The sequence below is a fragment of the Neopelma chrysocephalum genome, unplaced genomic scaffold, assembly GCF_003984885.1.
Source record: "Neopelma chrysocephalum unplaced genomic scaffold, ASM398488v2 Primary Assembly neopelma1_59, whole genome shotgun sequence".
NCBI lineage: Eukaryota > Metazoa > Chordata > Aves > Passeriformes > Pipridae > Neopelma > Neopelma chrysocephalum.
This window is the reverse complement of record NW_020897714.1, coordinates 17,494,807-17,519,439: the sequence shown is the minus strand read 5'-3', so window position 1 is coordinate 17,519,439 and position 24,633 is coordinate 17,494,807. Positions and strand designations below refer to the sequence as shown.

Below are 24,633 nucleotides of genomic sequence, written 5' to 3'. Positions count from 1 at the left end.
AGCAAGCTACCTTGGATTGCTTCAGTCCTCTGGGCTGCTGCTGCTGCGGGGGCTGCTGGGGGGTGCTTGCAGGTGGCTGACACGGCGCTTGGCTGGGAGTTTTAGCAGGTGATGATTGTACTCTCTGAAAAGGAAAGTGTATCCATAACAGGTTATTCCCCAGGCACCACATGGAACAGGGCTTTTGTTTCTTAAAGGATTTATAAAGTTTGTTTTTCCCCACTCTTTATTCTTTAGAAAATTCAGTGTCAATCGTTCTGTTTCACTGAGCAGAGAAATCAGACTGGGGTGCGATTCAGACTCCTAAAAGAGGAGGTAGTACCAGTCTAAATCCCTGGGCTACCCATGACATGCCTTGAGGGCTGACAGACCTGACACAAGACCTGTGCCCTTCTGGAGCACAGCTGGAGTTCAGATTAGATATTCGGGGGTATCAAGGGTGACAATGGATGCTGGTATTTGGACAGCTGCCTGGCATCTCACCTGCTACGCAGCAAACGTAGCCTGCTCAGTGCCTGTCCCTGATGGCAGACACTGCTATTTGCTCTGCAGCAAGTGCAAGAAATGTACCAGCAGAGAATGGAAATCTTCTCTGATGTCATGGAAGATGCTGGGGTTTGACTTATGCTATAAAACCTGGACATATTTATCCCTTCCTGGAAGAAACGCTTGGAACACTTCTGTTAAGTGGTGAGCTCATGCCAGCAGGGGAATAGTAAATCACCTCTGATGAAAGACTCTGTTAACACTGAAATACTGACACGCATTAAAACAAAAAGCAGCCAAAAGGCAAACTGTCTGCTTCCAGGGTCTGATTTCGGCTCTTGGTAGATAAAGTGACCCATCTATCACTCCAACTACGATCTCTCCAGTAAAGGACAAGAGGTGAAATACACTCTGCTTGTTTTAGTACCATGGGCGTAGTTGTTCTTTCAAAAACTAGTGAACTGTGGCAGCAAACCCTGTCATCCAAGCCCGAGATCCTGCCTGACAAAAGGCAGAACCATGTGTTTGGAAGAATGCTGAACAGCCTGTGATGCACATAGCCAATCGTGCATTGCTGTACACAGCTCATTGTCAAATTCCAGTCTTTTTTGCTGAAGATCTGCTTACACTGCTCTGTTTTACAAAGCCACTCACTATCTACTGGCCACCATAGCAAGCAGCTCAGCCCTTTCAGTATTTTTACTGCACTGAATTTCCACCCTGTTAAGTAAGTTACCATCCTATGGTAACCTCAGACATAGGAGTGGGAAGTGGAGAGAGGAATCCAATTGCCCGCAGGAGCGATGGGATCTGACCCCTGAGGGATCTGACCTGCAAGGCCGGGCAGCTGCTCCCTGCCTTTCCGTGGGGTGAGAGGCCCTGCCTCTCGGCGCTCTGCTTGGTCACGGTGAGGACGATGTGGGTCCCTGTGGAGTCAGTGATGAGGGTGGGGGGAGGGGTGCCCTTGATGAGGTCACTTAGGGCGCTCCCTTGCTGGCCAAGGAAAAGCCGCGGGCTGTGGGACTGGCACAACGGCTCTGCTTCCGCGGCTGGCACCTCCTGCTTCACCATCACGGCTTTCTTTGGCACTGGGCTTGGATTCGAAGTGTCCATTTGGCTAGCGGGTGGTGCAGGGCTGAATTGGTCTGTTTGGCCACTGGATTGCTTCGCAAACTGGCAACTCAGGAAACCGTTTTCACTCTTGACCTGGGTGCCAAATGTTCCTGGCTTGGAGGCGAGGGCTGTTCCTTCTCCCGCAGCCGTTGGGGCCAGTTGTGACTGCTGAGAGCGCTTCTCCTGCTCCAGCTGTAGCCTAAGCATCTCAACCAGCTGCTGCTTCTGTTTCAGCATGCGGGTGAGTTCCTCAATTTGCTTGTCCTTCTCCTGCAGCATCTGGTCTTTGTCCCTGATTTCTGCATCTCTGCTGTTACCAGTGCTACACCGCTCTGACCTGGGTGCTGCATTTATGCTGCAGGAGGCAGACTTGGTGCTTTCTTCCTTCACCAGGAACTGCACTGGAGATGTCTGCAAGGTGAGCTGGGTCAGGGGTGAGGTCACCATCTCTCCAAAGGTATCTCCGGTGCCCGAGTTCTCATCCCCTGTGCTCATTTGTGAGCGCTCAGAAGGAGTTGGAGAAACAGGAGGAGTCGAGCCTGTGCTGCCAAACTTCATCACACTGCCACCTGTGACTGTGGCCACAACTACTTCTGCTGGTGCAATGCCAGTGGTGACAAGGGCTGGCCCTGTGCTCAGCCTGGCAGCTGGGAAGGCTACCACCACTTCAGCAGCTTTTGTGAGGACAGCTGCTGTGCTGGATTTGGGAGCGGAGGTTGTTTGGCCGGCTGCACCGTTCTGCTCTTGGTAAGCTCTGAGACGCTCAATCAGGTCCGTCTTTGTGCCTGAGACAGGCAAGGCCCTCAACTTCAGCTCCTGCTTCAGCTCTGCTACCTGATGCAGGGGAGGAAAAAGAGTGCAACATTAAGAGAACACACACTCCTAACCAAACAACTATCAAAAGCTACCAGAGCCATAAGACAAAGGACTAAACTGATCCTTCTGAAGGCCATCAAACCTGCACCTCGGGTACAGACTGCAGGGTAGCAATCCCAGCTGCTGTCACTAACTCCTGTCAGTCCACCTCAGCCCCGCTCTGGGACAGCAACATTGTTCAGTACTGCCTGCTGACAACGGCAAAAAAGGGGCTGTGCAGCTTCACGGGGCATTTACCTTCATCTCATCCAGGTTGGCAGGGAGAGGGCCAGGCTTGCCCACCGCAGCATTACTGTTTTGTCTCATCAACCCACTGGAACTGGAGGATCCTGAAGATGCACTGCTGACTGTGGCAGAGAGATTGCGCACGGCAGGGGCACTGGCACCACTCTGCTGCTCCCCTGGAGGCCTACAGGAAAATAAAAGACACAGACATCAAAACCAAGGTGGAAAGGCACTGGAGGCCCTCAGTGTCAACAATCATATAAGTTCAGAAACATTTGGGTCACTACTGTTGCCCTAGACATTAAAGCACACCGATGCCTTCACCTATATCCATGCCCCTTGCTGTGCCAACCAATTCACTTCAACTACTTTTGTCTGATTCATCTGGCACTGGCCCTTTTCGAGGCCCACTGTAACCTACAAGATTGAGTGTGTTACACCCTCACACCAAAAACATCACATCTCTGGCAACACTACTGGGGAACCAAGTGCTTCCTAAGGGAGCTGCCACTGCGGACCCGTACTTTGGTGGGGCTGGCAGGATCGTCTGATAGTTGTAGTGCTGCTGCTGCTGGTTGAGGATCTGAAGCTGGAGAAAGAGCTGCTGCTGCTGCAGTATTTTGGCATAGGATGAATCCATGGGAGGAGCTCCCTTGTCCTGCTTTTGGTCCGGGGGAATATACTGATGATATTTAAGCTTCTTGACTTTCGGCTTCAACTCCTTGGCTTTTTTACTGCGCTGAGACTTCTCACTAGCAGACTTGGGCTGGCTTTGCTATTTAGAAGAAAAGGAGGAAGCAAGTAAGAATGGAAACACTGATATAACATAACACCCCATGTAAACCAGAACACACACTGGGATTTTCATTTTGAAATTCTCCAGTTCATTGACCTGAGGGTCTTTCCATGCTTCTCTAACTCAGGCAACATTGTAGACACAGCACCGGCAGCAGCTTACACTGCACCATAATGCAGGTCAGCTTTCCCAGCACACCAGATCATTTGCTCATCCAGTGCAGACTCACCGACTCTAATTAGGGATAACACTGATTCAGATTGATTCAAAACATTTTGCATTCAGCACCCATTTTATAGAAGATGAATACATCATGGAGCAGAAAACCCTATTAAGTATGTTACAACTAGTGTCAGAGGAAGACACTAGTGAGAAGTAAGTTTCCTTCCTTTGCATCTGTTAATCTAATACTTCCAACTCCAAATCTGCTTCAGAGTAACCACCTGATCTTCCTTTAGACTACAACAATGAAGAAATCAGCCAAAATAGTACCTTAATGAGTGTTGGTGGGGGCTTGGCAGCAGTAAGAGCCACTCCATTGGTAAGACTAGGGGGCAGAAGAGGCGGAGGTGGCAGAGGCGGGGGTGGCTGCTCAGGTAGGAAAAGAGTTTCACTGGTGTCTGCACTAATCTGCAACTGGGATGAACCCTGCAGGGACAGAAAAAGGCATAATGAGTACACTTATGAGGAGGGAAATTAACAGAGTTCAGGAAGTGTCCACTTAGAGGGAAGGAGCACAGGCTTCAAATCATTAATCAGACTCCTTTAACCCACTGTTTCAGTTGTCCCTGAGAAGCAGCACAACTTCCTAGGGCAGAAAAGGAACCAAAATCCCACACTTGTGTCTCCCAGTTTTGCCTGCCAGCATCAGTTGCACAGAGGCTATATCACCAAGCAATGATCATCCACTTCCCCACCTGACACCATGACAAGGGCTTCTAAATAGGCAGAGCATGTCACTAACACCCCACGGAGCCAAGACCCCATGTGAAATCTCACAGACTATACCTTTTAAGGATCCCTCAGTCTCACTTTTTAGGATCCTCAGCAGTGAAGCTCCAGGGCACTGCAGGAGGCCTCCACATTCTCACCTGAGCTAGTGATGTGCCAGTGGTGCTAGGGAGAGGCTCACAAATCCGAGAGTCCATCGGTGATGGGACAGACCCTTGGGACTCATGGCTGGCTGGCTGTTCCGGGGAGAGGGCATCACTGCTGTCCTCATCAAAGGAGGAATTGTCTGCAACCTTTGGGTAGTTCACCTGTCCAACTGAAAACACAAACATCAACATGTCTGTAAAGCGGAACAAGAAATCACTTGACGCGATGTTTCACAAAGACAATGATGTGATGGAGAGAGTTGTGCCTAAAGCACCAACTGAACATGAGAGAACAGAGCCCAAACTGGATCAGGTTTAAGTGTTCACATTCACCTCTGCTACTAGTAGAATAAAATGATGCAGACTGGGGGGGAACCACTTCCCTTGCTTCTTAGCCAGACAAGATCAGTAAGTATAAGAAGAGACACTTAACTATGCCCAAACCCAGCTCTGTGGCATGGCACCAAAGAAGAAGATGGTCAGACAGTGTAAGGTTGAGTTATGGTTTCTTTGGTGTTCATCCTGTGTGTGGGAAGGTAGAATCTCTCTTGGATTCTTCCGTCTTGGAAGACAGAATCCCAAATTGTCCTCTAGTCTTACAAGCAAAAAGGGCTATGGATTAAGTGGTGATGGCCCTGACTGCTATTAACATTTTTGTCTATCTACATGCCCAGCAGGTAAATTCACATGAGTGTACATGTGTAATGTACCAATGTTTTTTAGACTACATTTTCTCAAATTAATCCTGTTAAGAAGGAAAATACTATCATTTGCACCTCACTTAAAAGCAACAGAAATCCAGAGGTGTACTTTGCTTAGTCAGAAGGAAGGCACACCTCTTATTATCCAGTTCACAAGCTCACCCTCCCTTGACTACTTCTTGTTCAACAGTGAAGCCATGCTCTCTCACAACATTGTCCTTTTCCTTTTTTATGAAAAGTATTCCGTCTTGCTCACAGTTGTGTCCCATTTGTCTTTAAAGTAGCTGTGCATGTTTGAGGGGATGAATAACCACAGACACACAGACTGCTCAGTCTGGGGAGACAGGAAAGAGCACTGCTGAGGCAGTGGGAAGGCTATTCCTCAGCATTCCTTTCAGCCCTTGGAATGGCGCTGGCATGATTTACATCTGTTCTGGTTTATTTTTAAAGGGTTTGAATCCTCTGAAGTTTTTAAGTTCACAGACATCTTTTGTTTCATCACACCTGTTTATATCCTGTCTCCTCTCGCTGATCTGAGTAAGTCAGTGGGTTCTTCCTAACCAAGGTTGTTGACATGTTATAGGGAGAGAGAGATTTTTAAGGAGAGAATCTAGGGAATTCAATCTTCAACGTTCTTTCAAGTCTTTAGGGTATACAGTTCCTTTCACATTATTCTGGGATGTCCACACTCCCTGTAATTTAATGTTTCTGTAGCACTATCTGGGCCAGAGGGAGTTCTGCTTTTCAGAATCCTTGGGGCTGAAAGCCCATGATTCTGAGATAGGAAAACAAGGCCAGCCATGGCATTGCACTCTATTAGACAGGCAGGTGAACTGATAGTTAATCACAGCCACCTGTGGGAAATGCCCTCAGCATAGATCCTCCTCTGGCCTTACCAATAATAGCTTCCTTCAGGCTCGATTCCACAGGCAAGATATTCTTCTCCACCAGCTCCATGGGGCCTGGCCTCTGCGCTATCTTCTCATTAAGGTCATCTGCCAGTCTGGCTCTCTTCAGCTTCAGCTGCTTAGCCTGTAAGGAGGGTTCAGCTGAGGTCTCTGTTTGGGGGAAAGTAAATAAAATGGCATAAATCCAGCAACGGTCAACCCATGCCCTTCAGCAGTATTTTAATTCTATTCAGAAAGGTAACTGTAGATCACAGTAGGTAACTGTATAGAAAAATGGTTGCAGATAACAATGGATAACTATGCACTATAAAGACACATTAGATACTATGTATATTTAAGTTACAAGGATTACTACAGTAGCCCTTGTGACTCCAGAATAAGACAGCTTTACTGTTCTCAAACTGATGTCACCCAATTCTCATTCATCTTTTCCTTTCCGGTTGTGTCCAAAGATGTGCTGCTCAGCAGCAGCACAGCACTCCCTCTTTTATTAAAATAGATCAAATCTGCCTCACTTCCTCCTGGATGTTTCACAGTGTCTTAGCTTAGTAGAAGAGCAATCCATGGTCATTCTATTCCATTGTTGCTCAGCTACACAAAACCGCACAATTTGAATTCACATACAGATTCTTCTGAGAATAATCTCCAAGCAAGCAGAGTTGAATCCCTCCCAAGGAATCATGCAACAGGCATGATCTTCTGCCCACTCCCAAGTGAAAGGAAGACTTGGGAGTCACAACAGAAAAGCTGTTAAAAATAGAAACCTGTTAAATAAGTAATTATGATAAAGTTTATTGTCAATGTCAATTGTCAATTGTCAATGTGTTCAGCACATGCCATACCTTCCAGAATGTGCATCCTAACCAGCTCTGATCTCTCTGGCCGGGACCGGATTTTCCGTTTCAGATAGTCCTCTGTCTGTAGCAAAAACAGACAAGCAAGAACCAATTTCAGTTGATCAGACACAGGAGTGAGGTAATCTTGAATGGCACAAAGAAGAGAAACAACCATCTTTAGTCATTATAATAAATAATAATGGCCAGTCTTCGCGAACGAAGATCTGGGGAAAGGTCTTTTACCTTTCCAGCCTGCGCAATGGGTTTTTTAGGTGAGACACAGCCTGCGCTGAACTGAGCCCACCCTTTAATCCTAAGGTTCATCTGCCGGGGCCAAGCAAGCTTGGACAATGGCAGTGAGGTCCTCAGGACGTAGGTTTGTTTAGAGTGACCTTCTCATAGATGGATGGCCTCACAGGGCAAACACGGGTTCCATCTACCCGGGAGACCGAGGAATCGAACCCGGGTCGCAGCAGTGAGAGTCCTGCATGCTAACCACTAGGCCACCAGGGGTCTCCTTTAGTCATTACTGAGATCTAAATAAACACAGAACAGAGAAGGGGCCTATCACCTGTGCCAGAGCACCGAGACAATGAGCTTACTCTAAAGATGACCTTCTACTGTAATCACCTCAGTCTAATTGCACAACACTGCTCCACAAACAGAAACTGGAAAAGACTTCTTCAAGAGCTAAAGTTCTCTTTTCTCCTTTTATGCACCACCACTAACTTGTGTCAGGGTGAAATTCATGACATTTCTTTTTACATTAAAGATAAATGCATTGGTTCCATTGTTCACAGCAAACACTTTCATGTCCTGCTGGCATTCAGGACTGACTTGTGGTTTGGTCATACTCTTCAATTGTTTAAAGATATGTTATTTGTTAAGCTCAAGACCCCATGCAGCCCCTTGGTGGGCAGAAGCCAAATACGCATTTCACTTCCAGAGCTGCTTTTAGCTCTGTCTTTGAAGCATGCATTACAGAGCAATATACAGAGATGACCCTGTTGGGCTGAACATGTTACCCTTTACACAGCCCAGGAATGGGAAGCTGGAAGCAGTGGGTAACAGACTGGGAAGTACTGGCCAACAGGATGGCCTTCAGAGAAAAAAAAATTAGTCAGTCAGAAAACTGCACCACAGTTGGTCAATTGCCCACATCAAAATATTAACTTAATAAGAATGTTTCAGGAAAAAAGAGGAGAAATAAGCAAAAGCCTTTGGATCACTGGTCTTAAGGGTCCCCTGTTCCAATCCTTCCACAGTTTAAAGGGCTAATACTCCCTTACAGGTCTTAATTGCAGCTGTTCTTTTTTTTATGTTGCTTTCACTTTAAAACAAAACTTAGCCTTGCAGTCATAACAGGTTTCATTCTGCTGGAGGCTAATCAGAAAAAAAATATTCCCAGAGGCCTTTTGAGGAACAGAAATCATCAAGAAACCCCCTAGTTAGCAAAGGTGCTGTATGAAGTGTGATGCCTGGCTTCCTCTTTCTATAGAGTCAGAAGTCTCTGTAATTTCAGCGTCACAAGATTTTGGAGGGATCCTCTCTGTTAAATTTTCAATTTCTAATGTCCTAGATACACAATTGCATGTGCAGGTAACAGAAAACCTTTCCTCCAAGATAGAACTGAGCTCAATATGGTAAGAGCACTTAAGGGAAAAACAGACACCATAAAAACAGAAATGTAAAGTGTATGGAGAGTGGGAAAGAAGAGTATCAGTGACTTCCAGAAAGAAGACTCCAGGGAAAATCCAGGCACCATATTCAATTGGTTTTAGGCACAACCAGTTCACTAAGGGTTAACCACCACCACATGCAAGCTACAGAATATCCCATCCAATACACCTCTGACTATGCAGTGCTGTGTTACATCCAGAATATGAACAATTCCCTTCTACATCTCATTAACAGCTACCGGACACCCAAAACATAAGACATACTATTCCTGACTTTCCCAAAACATTGAAGATTATATTGCATCTTACCCTGGCCCGCTCCAAACTCCTTCTTTGTTCATGAAATGCAGCTGGACTTTTCAGAGCTGTTGAGAGGAAAAACATTTGGAGAATGACTTAGAATGATGGAAGTTCTCTCACTTCACAACCATTTCAGGCCAACTAAGTTAACAAATACACCACAGCAACTGCCTCCTGCATCTTCCAACACACTGGACCAGATCTCCAGCTGGCATAAAGCAGTGTGAATTGACATACTCCATTTGACAGCACGGGAGACACAGGAACTGACCTGAAGTTTTTGTGGGCTGCTGGAGAGTCTAATACAGGTACACTTCTAGTCAAACTAACCATTGTTCACACAGTTGGGTCCAAGAACATGAATCAAAAACAGCCCCCCAACTAAAGTCTTTTACAAGCTTCAACGGAGAGTAAGATATCCAGGACCCTTAAGAGAATGGTTCTGAAACACTGAAGAGATACGTGAAATGGTTGGAAGGGTGGAGGACAATCCTAATGAACTGTAAATCCTCTTTACTGTCTTTTGATGTCAAAGGAAGCTCCGAGTCTCCCCTTAATCTGCACCTGTGTTTTGCGTACATGGAAGGGCTAGCTGCAAATTCTGCAGGTCCACAGGACATATATATTGCTCCATGTAAGAGAAACTGTCGTGAGAACAGGAACAGTTGGACAGGAAAGCACATCTGTCTGCTGACAGAAAACCACAACTTGAGGAATTAACAGCAGCTCTCCATATAACAGACCTTCTCGCCCCCTGGGGCCCTGTATAAAACCAGAGCCAAAACGGATCATGTTTTAAGAAACTGATCCTCTGCTGTCCAGGACCGCACTAACCCTGGAGGAATCTCTCACTCTGCCTGGCTCCTCTGGAGCACACAAACCTCACGTCCCACAGTAGGACCAGAGAAAGAGGGAGACAACGGTAAGTGTCACTAGCTCCTCACAGTTTCCCTGAAGCTGCAAGTAGCTTGGTTTTTTTTAAACAATCATATTGTGGCTTGTATTGAGAACTAGCTGAAGGGGCCATAATAATTTCTTTTCATATTTCTGAAATATTCACATTTTAAACTACCGGAATTACCATCAAACTAAACCGAAAAGTTAAAGAACTTTAGCTTTAAATGTAAGTTGCACGTCTTTTGAAGACAGAAAACTAAACTCATGCAGTTAGTAGCTCTAAAGTATTGTATCTAGGTCCTATGAAACATAATCTGCTCATGTTATTTTTAAATTAAGACCAGTGATTAAGTATTTCTCAAATGTAACTTCATAATGAAATCTCAAAAGACTATTCAAAAATAAAAGCCCTCGCATAAATGCAAGGTAAGAAACTACTCCTAATGCATGTATAGCCTTCCAAACTCTTTCCTACAGAATGAAATGGAGTAGCCACAGACAAGGTGTTAGGACACACGTGTTCTGTGTAATACAGAGAGTCCCTCTAGGTTCACATCAATGGGCTAAAAAGTAGAATTTACTCCAAATGGCAGGAATTCTGAACACACCACAGCATCATAGATGGAATTCAGACTACAGAAGTGAATGATGAATAATCTGTAGAATAAATTAACAATAACTGAAAACTAACCGTAGTGAGTATACAGACCCCTACAACAATGCGGCAAATAGTTCCTGTTCAGATTAGTTTCATACAATCTGGTTATGGATAGAAATAACCAGAGAAAGTTGCACAAGCTGTGAAATGCACTTTGAGATAAACCAAAGAGATATGGTAGGGATATGGTTTTGCAATAACTAGAAAAATAACGCAAAAAACTTCACTGGCTAGCTGAGGCATCAACTAGGCCTCAGGCACAGCTGATGCAGGCAATGAGGCTTCCTGGGCAGTCTGGCCATCGCACTTCAATGAAGAGCAAGAAACAAATACTCTTTTCAAGTCACATGAACTGTTTGTGAATATGTACATGCCTGAACTTAAGCACACCTTTCATTGTATGCATATCACAGAAGAGTGAAATAAAAGCTCAGGTACACCTGGGCAAAGATAGCATGCAATATATAAATCTGCATAAACATCTACCCTGGATACAAGTGAAGCAGGACTTGAGTCGTCAAAAGCTCTCTACCACCAGAATGTGCAGGCACAGCAGTAATTCTTTGCTCTCTCCCTCCTGCCTACCTCTGTTGTCAGTATGAGACAGTAGATGACCTTTAAGTGACATTTCCCTGACCACAGCTAACGGTCAGAAAAGTCAACTTCAGGAGTTCAGCTGGTGTCACAGGTAGTCCAGGAAAATTCTTGCAATACAGAAGAACAAAGCGAGAAAAGAATCCCTGAGCAGGAAAACAGAAAAACCCTCCCCCGAAACACATGCACATTAAATAGTAAGCAATGCAGAGCTGCTACAGGAACAATCTGTAAAAAACAATTTCAGTCTGTCGTGACTAGTCCTCTGGAAACGTGCACTGAGATGTGGCTCTCTGGGCTGGCAACATGACAGAGGACTTCATATTCGAACTCCGAAAATGTCAAGAGGGCACAAATCCTTCACTGCTTCCCTCAGCAATCTAGGATAGGGCAGACATGTCATAAGAGGGTGTCTACTGTAAAATCATACTCCATTTGAAGTTAACTAAGCCTTGCACATTTTTCTGGCTTTGAAATGACTACTTAGCCCAGAGCTGTGGAGCAACTCAGTTAACTCAACTATAGCAAATGAAAGAAAAGGAAAAATATAATCCTTTGAAGAACTCTGAAGCAGTAAGGCTCTGGATAAGCTCTACAGGAAACCCACAGTGCAGATATGCCCCTTTTCTAGCTCCTACCACTGCCCTTCCTGGCCACTTAGCACTGATCCCTGCAAAACTATTCCTGTCCCCCATAACTGTCTGACTTGCACCAAAGTGCTGCTTTATCCATTCTACCCAAAATTACCCAATAAAGCCATAACAGCTATTCTGGCTCATTCTGACAGTGCACCTAAATGAGTGGCTGAGCTGGTGGAGCAAATGCTTTGCTAACCAGGTGGGCACAGGGCAGCATTTTATCACTGAGACAGGATCCATGTCCACAGCCCTCAGTACCTGAAGCAGCAGATACAACCACAGATGGTTAGGGATGAGGAAACTCCAATCACCTGATGCTTTCTGACTGCTCAGGCTTGACAAAATATACTAAACAATTCCTTACAGTAGTTTGTCTAACCTGTTCTTGGGAGAGCTCTCATGAAAAAAATGCAATATTATTTCTGAGAAATTATCCTGGTGCATAGATGTCCTTACTATTTAAAAACTTTCTGAATGTCTAACTTACATTTCCCTTCCTACAGTTTATACTCTTTATTTCCTGCCTTACCTGCAATCATTAAAAAGAACAATTTATTCTCTTTCTCTTTGCATCTATCCCTAAGATATTTGAAAACTTTGGTTCTCCTACAATCTTCCATTATATAAATGACCAAAGCCAGCTGATTCAATCTCCCCTTACAGATAACACTATCCAGACCTTTGCTTGTTTGCTCTCTTTTGGACTTCCATTTGATCTGCATTTTTCTTGAAGTATAGTGTCCAGAACTGGGTAGATATATATTCTAGCCTAGAATTTATCAGCTTTTATAGAGTTAAATGATTATTAAATAACACTTCTCAGTTATATGTCCCAGCCAGTTTGCCTTTTTTTTTGTGTACATAAAATGCATAATGTTCACTTATGCTTGTTTCACAAACCATGAAAGGTCTCCAATCCTATTCTGTAGAGCTGCTACCTAGTGAGCCATTCTCCATCCTTAATTCATGCCACTGACTTAGCATTACAAAACGTAGAGATTCTGCCTTTCTCTTTGGTTTTATCCCACATCCATTCTTGGCTTCTCCAAATACTGTGAGTCCCAATCCTGTCTTCCTCCCACCCTACTAACCTGCAAGCTTAATAAACATGCAGACTGTTCCCTCGTTTACATCAGATTACTGAAAATACTGATTCATGTCAAACACTGATCTTCTCCCTTCCCACTCCACCCAAAAGCCCTGCTTAGCACACCCTCCCAGTCTAACACCAAGCCTGTATTCCAGTACTGTTCCCTCATCAGTTGCATAGGCAGCTTCAATAGTCCCAGGTTGCTTCCAAGAACATCAGGCAAGCCTGTCTCAAGCACTGTCCAAGAAGTGCAAAAACATATTTAACACCCTGACTTCCCTGGGAGGCAGTTCAACAAATATTTAGTCTGCTGGTAGGTCCAGTTTAAGTAATGATCTCTTTTTCTCCCCATTCCCATGTCCCACATGTTTCTGCCTTGCCTTTGATGCTCCAACTGTACTTGCACTGCACAGGGAGCTCTACTACGGAACTATCGCCATAAAGTAACTCCAGCACCTCCCCATGGCACTTGCCCCTCCCCGGAGTTACCTTGGTTTGAATCCTTGATCCAACTAACTAGCCAACTTTGAGTGAGCCCCTGATGAGAACAGAGTGCTGCCAGAGGCCTCGATGATCTCTGAGGTCTTTTCCAACCTAGTTGATTCTGTCAAAAAAACCCACCAAACTTGCCAAACTACAACTGTAGTATTAGCTGTTGAGTTTTTGTTTCCCGTTGTATGCAGAAAAGAAATAGGTGAGAATGCAGAAGTAACTTCTGCAATGCCCAATTTCAGTCAGGTGAACCTCCTGCCTGCCTTTCTGATTTTGTCTCTACATGATATGTATGTGGTGTTTTCATCAGCAGCAAACTGCAGTTACACTTCTGCCCTGGTTCCTGTACCTAGGCCTGGGATAAAGCATGCTAGCCCTCGGTTATGCTGACAAAACCATTTGTGGAGTCAGATCACAGTTGTTTTGAAAGAGTTATTTTAACCTGGACTGGTATGCTGGTGTAGAGCATGGCTCCACAAATAATAGTGTCAGCAAAGCTGAGCACAACTGCCCTGCCAGACCAAGTCAGAAATGAGAGGCTGGATTTAAGGCCAGCATTGCAGCAGGAGCCCTCACGCTGCTGAACCACAGCCCCCACATCTTCAAGTCGTCCCATCCTCCACAAGAGAACAGCCTGGTTTTACAAATGGAGGAACAAGCACTAAAATTGGTTCAGTGACAAAGGGACAATAGCATCACCAACAGGGTTTGGGACAGCACAGTCCAGCAGGTGCCCTTCACTGAGTTGTACATACCTTTGTCCCACTTGGACAACTGTCTGGCAGTTTGCAACATCTGCTGTCAGAAGGATGAGCTTTATCCCTCACCTTTAGATGACAGACAGCAGGACATGATATTCCTACCACAGACAGGCTAGCTAGCAAGAATCTCCTGAAACTCCCACCACATACAGTCTATTTTTTTAGTCTCTCTGCTGCTTGTTGTGGAGCATTTTGATGCTGCATCTCCAGAATTCGTGAAGCATTAGTATCTTTGTGGTCACACCCTTAGCTACCATGAGAAATCTCTCTGCAAATCAATGATGCAACTGTTTTGTGCCTCCACCCTGCTTCAAAAATGTTGCAGCTATACATTGCAACGACTGTCCTTCCATCTGACCCCCCCAAAGCTAAGCAGCAGCACACAAGACCATCTACATTGATGCACACCTTTCCATACAAAGCACAGAGACAAAAGTTGCTGATCTTTCCTTCAAAGCAATGTATTAATTCCTATGAAACTGGGACCAAAACTGCAATGCATGATTTCAGTGTTCCCTCAGTCCAAGCCACATTTTGCAGATGCCAAAGTGTGAATGAAACATAGAATCATAGAATGATTTGGGTTGGAAGGGACCTACCTTAGAGATCACCTCGTTCCAACCCCCCTGCCATGGGCAGGGACACCTTCCACTAGACAAAGTTGCTCAGAGCCCCATCCAGCCTGACCTTGAGATACTGCTGCAAAGCACCAAACTGGTGCTGTTATAAACAGATTGAATCGAGGCCCAGGAATCAAACCCAAATCTCCAGTATAACAGCAGAGACAAAAATCTGGGTAAAATGGCTCAAAACATTACTGTTCAGGGTTTACCCTGCAGTGTACAAAAGCAGATTTTAGCTCTGCTTTCAAATACATTCATATGCAGATCTTCAGGTTCCTGTTACCTAGTGTGAGAAATAAGTGGAATCAGAACTAGATTGAGACACTGAGAATGAAACACAGCAGGGGAAGGGACTGGCCCAGCTACTAAGAAGAGGTCAAAATATCCATATACCCTGCATTTACTTATGTAACTGACAGAAGACACTGAGGTTTGAAAGGAACCAAATACAGGGAAGAAAGAAAGGCAAAAGGATCTACACAGATCCTCACAGCTCAAGTGTCTTGGGGGGAGGAGAGGCTGCAAAGCCTTCTGCAATCAGTAAGATCACTACTCAAGGCTATCAGACTTGTAGACTGACAGAAGAGAGGCAGCACATGAGCTTTCCTTGGCCATAGTATCTAGCTCTTCATAGACAATACGGTGACATTTGAACTGCAAATCAGTCGGTAAGACAACATGCAATGTTTGTAAAAAGGCTACAGCTAAATTCAGAATACAGAGTCAAATACTTTGCTCTTCAGTTAGATCCATTCCTAAGGGAAAGAAAAAACCTTCCCTTGCTATGACAAAGAGAAGATTGTGTCACGTCAAACCCAACCTCAGACACACTGATTTAATTCAGAACGGCAGAAGGCCTTCTGCTGCAGTTACTCCCCCCTGCTCTCAACCAAATTCTGGTTACACTCTCTTGTTTACTATGCTTTCGTAAAAAGATGAAATAAAGTGCTGCAAATAGGCTTGATGACTTCCTCTGTCGGTTCAGGGTGGGGCTCCCAACGCATAGCATTTGGTAAGAGACACAAAACTTGAACCACAGAGCAAGGCACTTTCTTCCTCGCTTCACCTTCACCCCACCTCCAAAAAGCATTTCTCATAGCATGAAAGAAAAAGGTATTCAAAAACAGGGTCATGTACACAGAAGGGACTGTCATCTTGCTAGTGGGGCAGTATCAAAGAGCAATATGCTGTAGAAATATGAAAAGGGGCTGGGGATTACACAGCTGAGAGAAGAGATCTCCATCAGCACCCTTTTCTCCATTAGCAGCTCCGGAGAGTTTCACATCCAGTACACACATCGGATCATACTTGAGAATTCTTGCTGATATCATACCCCGACATTGGTAAGTGACCTTGGATTAAGGCTAAACTATGAGTATCAAGTTAAGGATAGGAAAAGAAGCCACAGCTGGTAAATTGTGATTATTCAAATCCCAAATTACATAAACTCAGAAAATTAAAAATTAAGATTACCCTAAAAAAGCCAACCTAAATATATTTATGAAGGTAAGAAGCACATCTCTGGCACCCAAACAAATATAGCTTTGTCCTTCAATGACACCCTTCAATAACAATGTTATTGTGATCAAAGAATTATGAGTGTTCCTAGTCCCAAACAGAACAAATGCCGGAGAAAGGTTCTTTCCCACGTTGTTACTGTTGCCAGCACTGCCAAAGCATGGCATTACAGCTACAGTGCTACAGCTTTACCAAGTCTTCCCTACTACCGAGCTGCTCCAATCAACACAGATAGAGTCCCGGGCTGTTTTGGAAGCCAGAGCTGAAGTCCTGCCTCCCTGACACCCTACATCATAGAGCCACCCTTTCTCATGGATCAACACTCATGAGCCTGCACAGTGTACTGGCTCATGGAGCTGTTTTTCCCCAAAAAAGCCACTTTCCAGGTCCCTGAATTGGGCTTGCCCTGGCTGCACAAGCACACGTACAGGTGGAACTCTGGTGCCCTGCCTCTGCCCAGCTCACCATGGAAACACCACCGGCTGAGCTGCTTCCAACGCCTGGACCAGACACCACTCCAGAGCCCACATTCAGCCAAACTGTCAGTAACTGTATTAAGCAGCATATCCCTTATGATGCAGTTTAAGATTTTCATTAACTCTGTGAAAAGTCTGAAGTATAGATTTGTCATAGTAAACATTATTGACAGAAAGGGCTAAGATTTTTCAAGGCCCAACACTGAGTTATTTTAAAATCTAACAGATATGTGCAATTTCTCTGAAAGTTTATCCCCTTTAGGAGCAAGATGGAAATTGTCACCCATGGTAACAGTTATCAGATCTGTGGGTGACTATGGCTACGGCTTTGTGTCAAAAAACATTTACAGCAATTACAGATAATGTATAACCTGCTTTGCCCATTGCCAGTAACTCCTGGCATTCAAAAGACTCCCTAAACGCCGCAATGAAAAATAAAAAAGGTAAAGCTTCACTACAATTAAGGTTACACCATGTCCAAACTGAAGAAGAAAAGGGAGACAACGAAATTCTACCAGAAACCCTTTGATCCATGCATTCCTAGACCACTTTTCATGCCTGTTCCTTGGATGGATAATCAGCCTTTGCAAACTCTTCCGACAACTTTCTGAAGTGTCCAGGGCAGGGAAGGTGTGAGGCCACAAAAAGGAGAGACCATTTCCAGCAAATAAGTAAGAATGAACCTAAGACGACTGTGGGAATATGACAGGAAAAAAACTGCATTACATATCAGACTTTATTCCCCCAGATGATTATGTTTCTCTTGCAACTGGCAGAGTTAAATCTTTTATCATGGCAGGGATCAAGGACTAAATGCAGCCTATCAAACACCTGAGCACAGACTTGTCTACAATTTCAGAAAGGGCAAACAGCACATTTCCGTCACTAACACAATGAACTCTATTCCTCTGATCATGTCTTATTAATCACAGATTATGTAAACACATGGCAAACACACACAGACAGATATCTAAAAATACAAAGAAACTAGATGAAGTTATTAGGCCTCTGACAATGAGACTCTCTATTATTTTTAGATCTTAAAGACTTTACAGGTTTGGACATTTTATTAAACAACTCTGGGAGTTAACAATGTTTACAGTCCATACATTTGTTTTTAACTCCTTATCCTAAATGAAAGTACTACTTATAAGTATGAAAGTGAAGCAGTTGTCAATGGGCAGAGTAGCAGACACTAGATGGCAGGGAAGTAAACATTTGTATTTTTGCTTTGTTACTATAAATAAGATTCCATAAAACTATAAGGAATGTCACTACAAAGACCTGATATGTAAAGCAGTGAGAGAATGACGGGGACACATTACATAGCAGGAAGAGCTATTTCAGGGTGTTTAAGCAATTGCTTTAGCTGCAGTTCAAATATAACACACAACAACCTTGAAATGTCGACTGTGTGGCCACACTGCAACAGTATGGAACCCGTAAAACTCCACACAGGCATAGCAGTTCATCTATCCTAGCCTTTATGTGGAAGTCAAAATATAGTTGAGGCATTAAGAATTGCACCTGAAGTCATCAGCAGGATGACAGAATAGTTTGTGCCATGAAAAATACTACACATTAGATAACTGTGTATGTTCCAACAGCTTATTGCCTCTCCTTTCTTTGACATACATAAAAAGATGCTCCTCCTTCACAACTAACAGTTAAACAATTTATAAAACTAGTTTTCTTCTTTTGTTTTGTTTCTGACATTTAATATGTTCTACTGTAGGTATTGTGTGTAACAGGAGCCAAAAGTTGACTATATCCTCAATTGACAGGTTTCCTTCAATTACAGCACATATTCTAAATTGACCAGCTTCATAATAAGAAGTAAGAATAAATAAGAAAATATGATCATAAATATTAAATATAGAGCCATACAATTAAGTTGGAAGTGCATAATTTTCATCAAGTATTTAAAAAACTATTTTTTTTAAAGGTGAGAAGTGATTAGACTATCAGGTAAAGGCTGAAGCAGAAATAGCATTTTTACTACACAAACACAAGTGTGTATGTATAGCCAAATTTGGGGGTTGAGATGGTAAAGTCTAAAGGTATGGTTTAACTTTAGAAACTCCCAGGTGGAAAGCATTTTGCTTCCTGAAATCAGTACCTCAAAGATCCTTGGTTTTTTGTGATGGTAGCTATGCTGGATGTAGAAGTCCAAATATAAGCTTTGTCAAGATGATGAACCACACTGATATGCCAAAGCATAACCTATATTCTGTACCTTAGATCACCAAGTAACCCCAGTAAATGGCAATTTCTGTAGAATTTGTCCTCAGTAAAGTCTCAAAGACACCAAAAAAGCAAATACTGCATTGTAGTTTTATAACAAATATTACATTTTCTCTAATAATCTTATGGCCACAAAAAAATGCAGCTAGTGATATGAGAGACCTAGTCAGATTATAATCATTAGATATCTGCTGTATAACAATCATTTCTAATCATGTGACACATTGCAATTGAACCATGACACGCTCCCTTCATGTAGTCTGAAGAAAAAATACACTCTACTCAGGAGAGTCTGAAACACAGCGGCACAAGATTCACAAATCTTGTGCTCTGAAACACACTCAAACATCTACCAGGCTGCACATCCAAGTGGAAAACCGCATTGGAGTGTTATTAACAGACCTATGGCATGGAAACACTTCAGCACCTGTAAAAGCAGTCACATTAGAAAACCAGCACAAACTCCATACTTATTGGATCTACAGACAGCCATGCATTCTGTATATACTGCATCCCAGAACATAAACATACAGTCAGAGGAGTTGGATGTGGGCACAAAAACTGGCAAACATCAGATACACTAAAGTGAAAAAGGAGCTCCTGGAAATTCTCAGCCTATACAGAAGCCGCCTTCCCTCCAGCTTTCAGTCCAGACAGTGCCCTTTCCAAAGGTTGCCTGTGTCATCTTTCAGATACTCACAAAGCAGTACTATAGAGCAACACAAGGCACATTACCAGAAATTATCTATTTCTGCTTCATCTGCTTCGATAAATCTGATGGTAAAACAGCTTTCCTGCAGGATTGTGCCACACGACAACCTTGCATGCTTGCCTACATTTTGTGTTTGCAGCCAGAAGCCAAAGATCACAATCCTGATGGATAAAACAAAGGGCATGTGAAGCTTTAAATCTTGCAAAAGAGAAAAAGAGGCACATATTTTGCATAGCAGAGTATTGCTACATTTGCCAAATGTCTTTCCCCTAAAAACTTTTGCTGTTTTAGTTGAAGATATTTTCCACATATCTTTCTACTCAGATGTACGTTGGCTACGGTTTTAAATATTCTTTTCAAGGGTGAAAAATGGGGTGTTTAATACTCCCCCAAAAAACCTTACAATACCTGTAACCTTTAAATTTGACACTGTAAAAAATGACAGCATCTGACTGTTCTTCTACAGCATGACAGAGTTCAAAGAGTTGAGCACAGACGGCAGATTTTGTTTAACTTGCATTTTGTGAGGATGAGAAGATGAAAATCATCTCTGCATAGCTACAAAAAAATGCAAATAGCAAAAAAGCTTGTCTATTTGCACTGTCAAAAAATAGGCCAAAACCCGAATAAACATGAAAACTCAGCTCTCCTTTTTTCAAGATACGGTCGTTCTAGCTCTAATCACAGGTACGTCAGATGCAGGTGAAGACCTGCTTCCCATCTCTTTTCTACGGGCAATTGAGAATTTTAATCTTCAACTAATGAATCCTGCTGCTAGGGAAAGGTTACACGAAGTGGTAACAGAAAAGCAAGAAGAATTAATGAAGCATAAACCCAAATTATTTTGAATCATCTGTCACTGCCTATAAATGTTTTATTTCTTAGTACAATACACTAATCTTTCAGTGAAGTATAGCCCTACTGTAGGTGGCTGGTGGGTTGGGAAGGTTCTTCAAGCGAGATTAAGTGTACTTGGTAAAAAAATGTTGAAACATTTGCCTTTCCACTGTATCATATAAACAAAATTCCACTAAGTAAGTAATTCCCGGTTCTGTTATGAACAAGCAAAGCAGGAGTAGCGTGACTCTCACGCTTGTTTTAAGGTGACACAAATGTGTCTTCTCCCACTCCTCACATTTACACTGTCCGAAAACCTTGTGTTGATGAAAGCCTGAAATGAAATTTCTCTTTCTGGGCACCAAGTTGAATCTAAACAGCATGTAAGATTTACACTGCACTCAGGAGAACCAAAGGTACCAAAGTGAGTTTTCATCCTAGATAGCTTTTAACGTGTAACCAAATCTTTTACTTCTCCCATATTTGGCTCATGGATTTTTCCACGTCTGTTTGCCTCAAGATACAGGAACTGATCTGAATGAAAGGCTAATCTAAACGAACATGTGGGGTAGCATAGTAAGACCAAATGTAAACAGAAACAAGGTCGATGCTGAGGAACTGACATCCACACTCTAAGTGAAGGTGAAATGGAGGTTTGGTACCAGACAAGTTGTAGTCTAGTCCCATGGACTGAATGCATATTAGCTCTAGGCAGAATATTTTCCACTTTACTTTCATCCCAATTTAATCCAACACTCAAACTTCATTTCATGGTGCAAAGCAAAGTAGAGTAGGCAGGTGTAATCAGGAGCTTCACTTCAAAAGCACATTCCTGACACAAGCTGTAATGTAGATACAACCGCAACCATCACAATTCTTTCAAGAGTGTTAAGACTCTCCAAATGGAAAATAATGATTGAATCATCATAAAGGGCTGTGTGGGGCCTGGTTCTTGACTAACGAATTCAAGAGGGAGACACATAGTCCAGTATAGCTGTGTTCAGTAGGAGATGGCAGGGGAACCAGATTAAGTACCTAAATGTTTTCACAGACAAGGGGTGCAGGTCAGAGAGATGAAAGAAAACAGGATGCTTGCACATTCCCAGCATCAATAAAAATACCTATTCTGGACTCATGAAAGTAGAAGCAAAGCTGTCATGCCTCTGTAATGCTTTTAGGAGGAACATGGTCCCTAGTCATCCTCTGTACTTCTCTGGTTAAAAATGGGTCTTTTGTTTTAAGTGTCACAATTTATCGCACATCTGATCTTCTCATTAAAAATGGCTCAGGGAACTATGTGTGGCTATTTCCAGTTGGCAGGTATGGGTAAATGATACCATTACTTGGGAGGAACTAATTTCAAATCATGTTTAGAACAGATGTGCTAAAGTGGTTTTTCTCCATTGCAGAAAAGACCTTTTCATGTGTCACCAATATTTTCTCAATTATTTTTCACTAAACGTTTTTCTTTGGTCCATCACAAAACTCACGTGTAAGAGATAAAAATGAAGTAATGAAGGGCACAAATCTGCAAAGACTAGTAATTTAGGCTATATTTTAAGCAAATTTAAGACTCATTAATTATTCAGGATGCCTGACTTGAATTACTTGCAAGGGCCTCATTTTCAAAAGGCCTGTAAAACAGACCCCTCTCAGGAATCACAAGTTCGGCCAGCCACACTTTGAAGAAAGTCAGTACTGAACATAAGTTAATACAGTATTTGCATACATATCCACCTAAAACAGGAGACCACAAAGAAGTCAGGCACATTTTCTTCTGAGAAGCATTAGTAAAAAGGCACAGTTAACTGGGACACTAGTCTTTCATCCAAAAAGAAGTGTATTCTGTAGAAGCATGTACACAAGCTCCCCAAGTAAAAATAAGACAACAGGCATGATGTACTATATCCAGACAGGACAATCTTTCCTTTATGCTTTGGTAACATAATTTTAAGTAGGGGTGCCAGAAACATCTTGAGAAGATCACCGCCTTCCAGCAAGCCACTCCAGCCAACAGAGTGCTACAACAGGTTCTCTTCATTCAGAGAGAGAGCTGACAGTCTAATCTTGCACCTTCGGCAAAGTCTAAGTCACACCACTGTGTCATATTACACTGTGCACCCCAAAAATAGAAAGAATGAGAAACTCCACATTACTACACTGTCTTCAAGTAAAGCTTGTGAAAGAGGGAAACGGGAAAGCTTTTGAAAGAAGAAAATACATACCTGATCCGTTGCCTTTTACTAAAGGTGATGAGTGAAAGTGAGAGGACCTCAAAAATAAAACATTCGTTCTTTGATCTTGCTTCAAGTTGTGAACTGTAAGTCATCTAGTTCAGAGGTACCAAAGGATGACAAAACTATTTGTCAGATATCTTTCTGCATTTTCAGGGGAAGAAGGGGAACAAAAAAGAAAAATATCTTCTCCAATATTAACCTCACAGTGAATTTATTAAAGCTTGTGTTCATCCAGAAATGTTCTCTGGCTCCACTGATTTTGCCTTCCCCTGCATGGAGAGGAATGGCTGATGCCCATATGGCTCTTTCTAGCCATGTTTTCTAGCTACAAACATAAAACAGGGTCCCTTGTTGGTTAAGGTCTTGTACACACTGCCTGTTTTCAGTCAGTTTATAGAATATGTATGTACTGCCTCAGAGGTCTGGGGAGCTGACAAACTGCAAGAACAGAAACTGCAGAGGCAGGAAGCCTGTTAAAAGAGTGATTAGCAGTATGTGTCAAGTATACAAGGCACTTCTAACGTAGTATGTTCTCCTGAAGACTGCGCAGTGTGATCAAATGCAAGCATTGTTTTGGAGGACAGTTACACTTGCAGTCATTACTCTCTTCCTCAGTATGGGAGGTGGCCCCACACCAGCACACCAACATTTCAGAAGGACCAAGTTGGGTGGGACAGGGTGGGGCTCATATACCATGGTGTTCATGCAGAAGCAGGGAATCTGATCTTTCAAATCATTGGGGAAACCATTCTCCACTAAAAAAGCATGCACAAAAACACCAAGACAAAGAATTCCAGTGGTACTTACGCGGCATGATCCCTTGGCTCACCAGCTCCTCCCGTGTGCGTCGCTGCTGGAGCTTCAACTGCAGCACTGCATGACAGCAAAGAGAGGACAGAGAAGGAAACCCATCAGTGCAAGAAACAACCGAAGAGACATTTTCAAATGCATCTTAATTTCTTCTTTGGGTGGCAAGGCACTAGCCAACAGCAGAAAGAAAAGACCCCGCTCCCACCCTGCTCCCCTGCCCTGCTGCAATTGCAGAAGTGGCCTGCAGCAGTCAGGTTTCCGTATGCTGCTGCGGGCAGAGGGAAAGGAAGTTGCGCAGGGTCTTGGCAGGGTGATAAAAATCCACAAACCCAGGCCTGTTTCTCAATTCTTTCTAGAGCACCAACTGTTTTCCAAACCATTAATATTAAAAAACAAACACTGGCTGACAGTCCTCCAATAAACACAGAGTGACATCCCAGCTGCTAATGACTCCTGAAAACTCTAATTACCATGTGCAGATTAAATGATATGACAAAATTGTTGGTTGTTACTCTAAATTACAAGGCTGATTTCCTTCCTCAGCTCAGAAATTCACCTTCAGAAACAACTCGTGAAAGTGAAATACCATGGATATGTCTGGAAGTGTCCTTGTTCCACTGCAGAAGAAATCCCTTATCACTAGAATTTTTCGTATTTATTTTAGCATAACAGAACATATTCATGACCGGTGTGAAATGCAATTAGCTGGGTTTTTTCTAATGTCAATCTCTGGAATAGTCATAGTTTCAACATTTAGTTTATAACAGCAGTTTCCCTTTAAACTACACAATCAAAGCAACATTCTAGATTGTTCTTACAGTCAAAGACATCTTCCATATGAAAGCAACTTTTCAAAACTGAAGAAAAAATTCACATGCATGTGTAGACACAAACATCAAATTAGGACAACCTGAGTATGAATAGATATTGCATCCCATTTGCAATCAAGCCCAAACTCCTAAGTATACTCAACATAAATTATTATAAAATTAATGGCAAGGTATCTCCCCTGTTTTAATTTTAATTTCT

At 43.1% G+C, this 24,633-nt stretch overlaps 1 protein-coding gene across 1 annotated transcript in view; it reads right to left on the bottom strand.

Annotated features, from left to right (window-relative positions):
* The window catches only part of MRTFA (myocardin related transcription factor A), a 48,954-nt gene that overhangs the window by 6,717 nt on the left and 17,604 nt on the right, over positions 1-24,633 (bottom strand). The window contains exons 2-11 of the mRNA XM_027680170.1: positions 23,602-23,667; positions 9,027-9,082; positions 7,045-7,120; positions 6,191-6,352; positions 4,588-4,763; positions 3,989-4,144; positions 3,225-3,475; positions 2,713-2,884; positions 1,318-2,433; positions 11-124 (exon numbers count right to left, since the gene is read on the bottom strand). Of these exons, the coding sequence (XP_027535971.1) occupies positions 11-124; positions 1,318-2,433; positions 2,713-2,884; positions 3,225-3,475; positions 3,989-4,144; positions 4,588-4,763; positions 6,191-6,352; positions 7,045-7,120; positions 9,027-9,082; positions 23,602-23,667 (2,345 nt within the window). The remainder of the gene's footprint in view (positions 1-10; positions 125-1,317; positions 2,434-2,712; positions 2,885-3,224; positions 3,476-3,988; positions 4,145-4,587; positions 4,764-6,190; positions 6,353-7,044; positions 7,121-9,026; positions 9,083-23,601; positions 23,668-24,633) is intronic.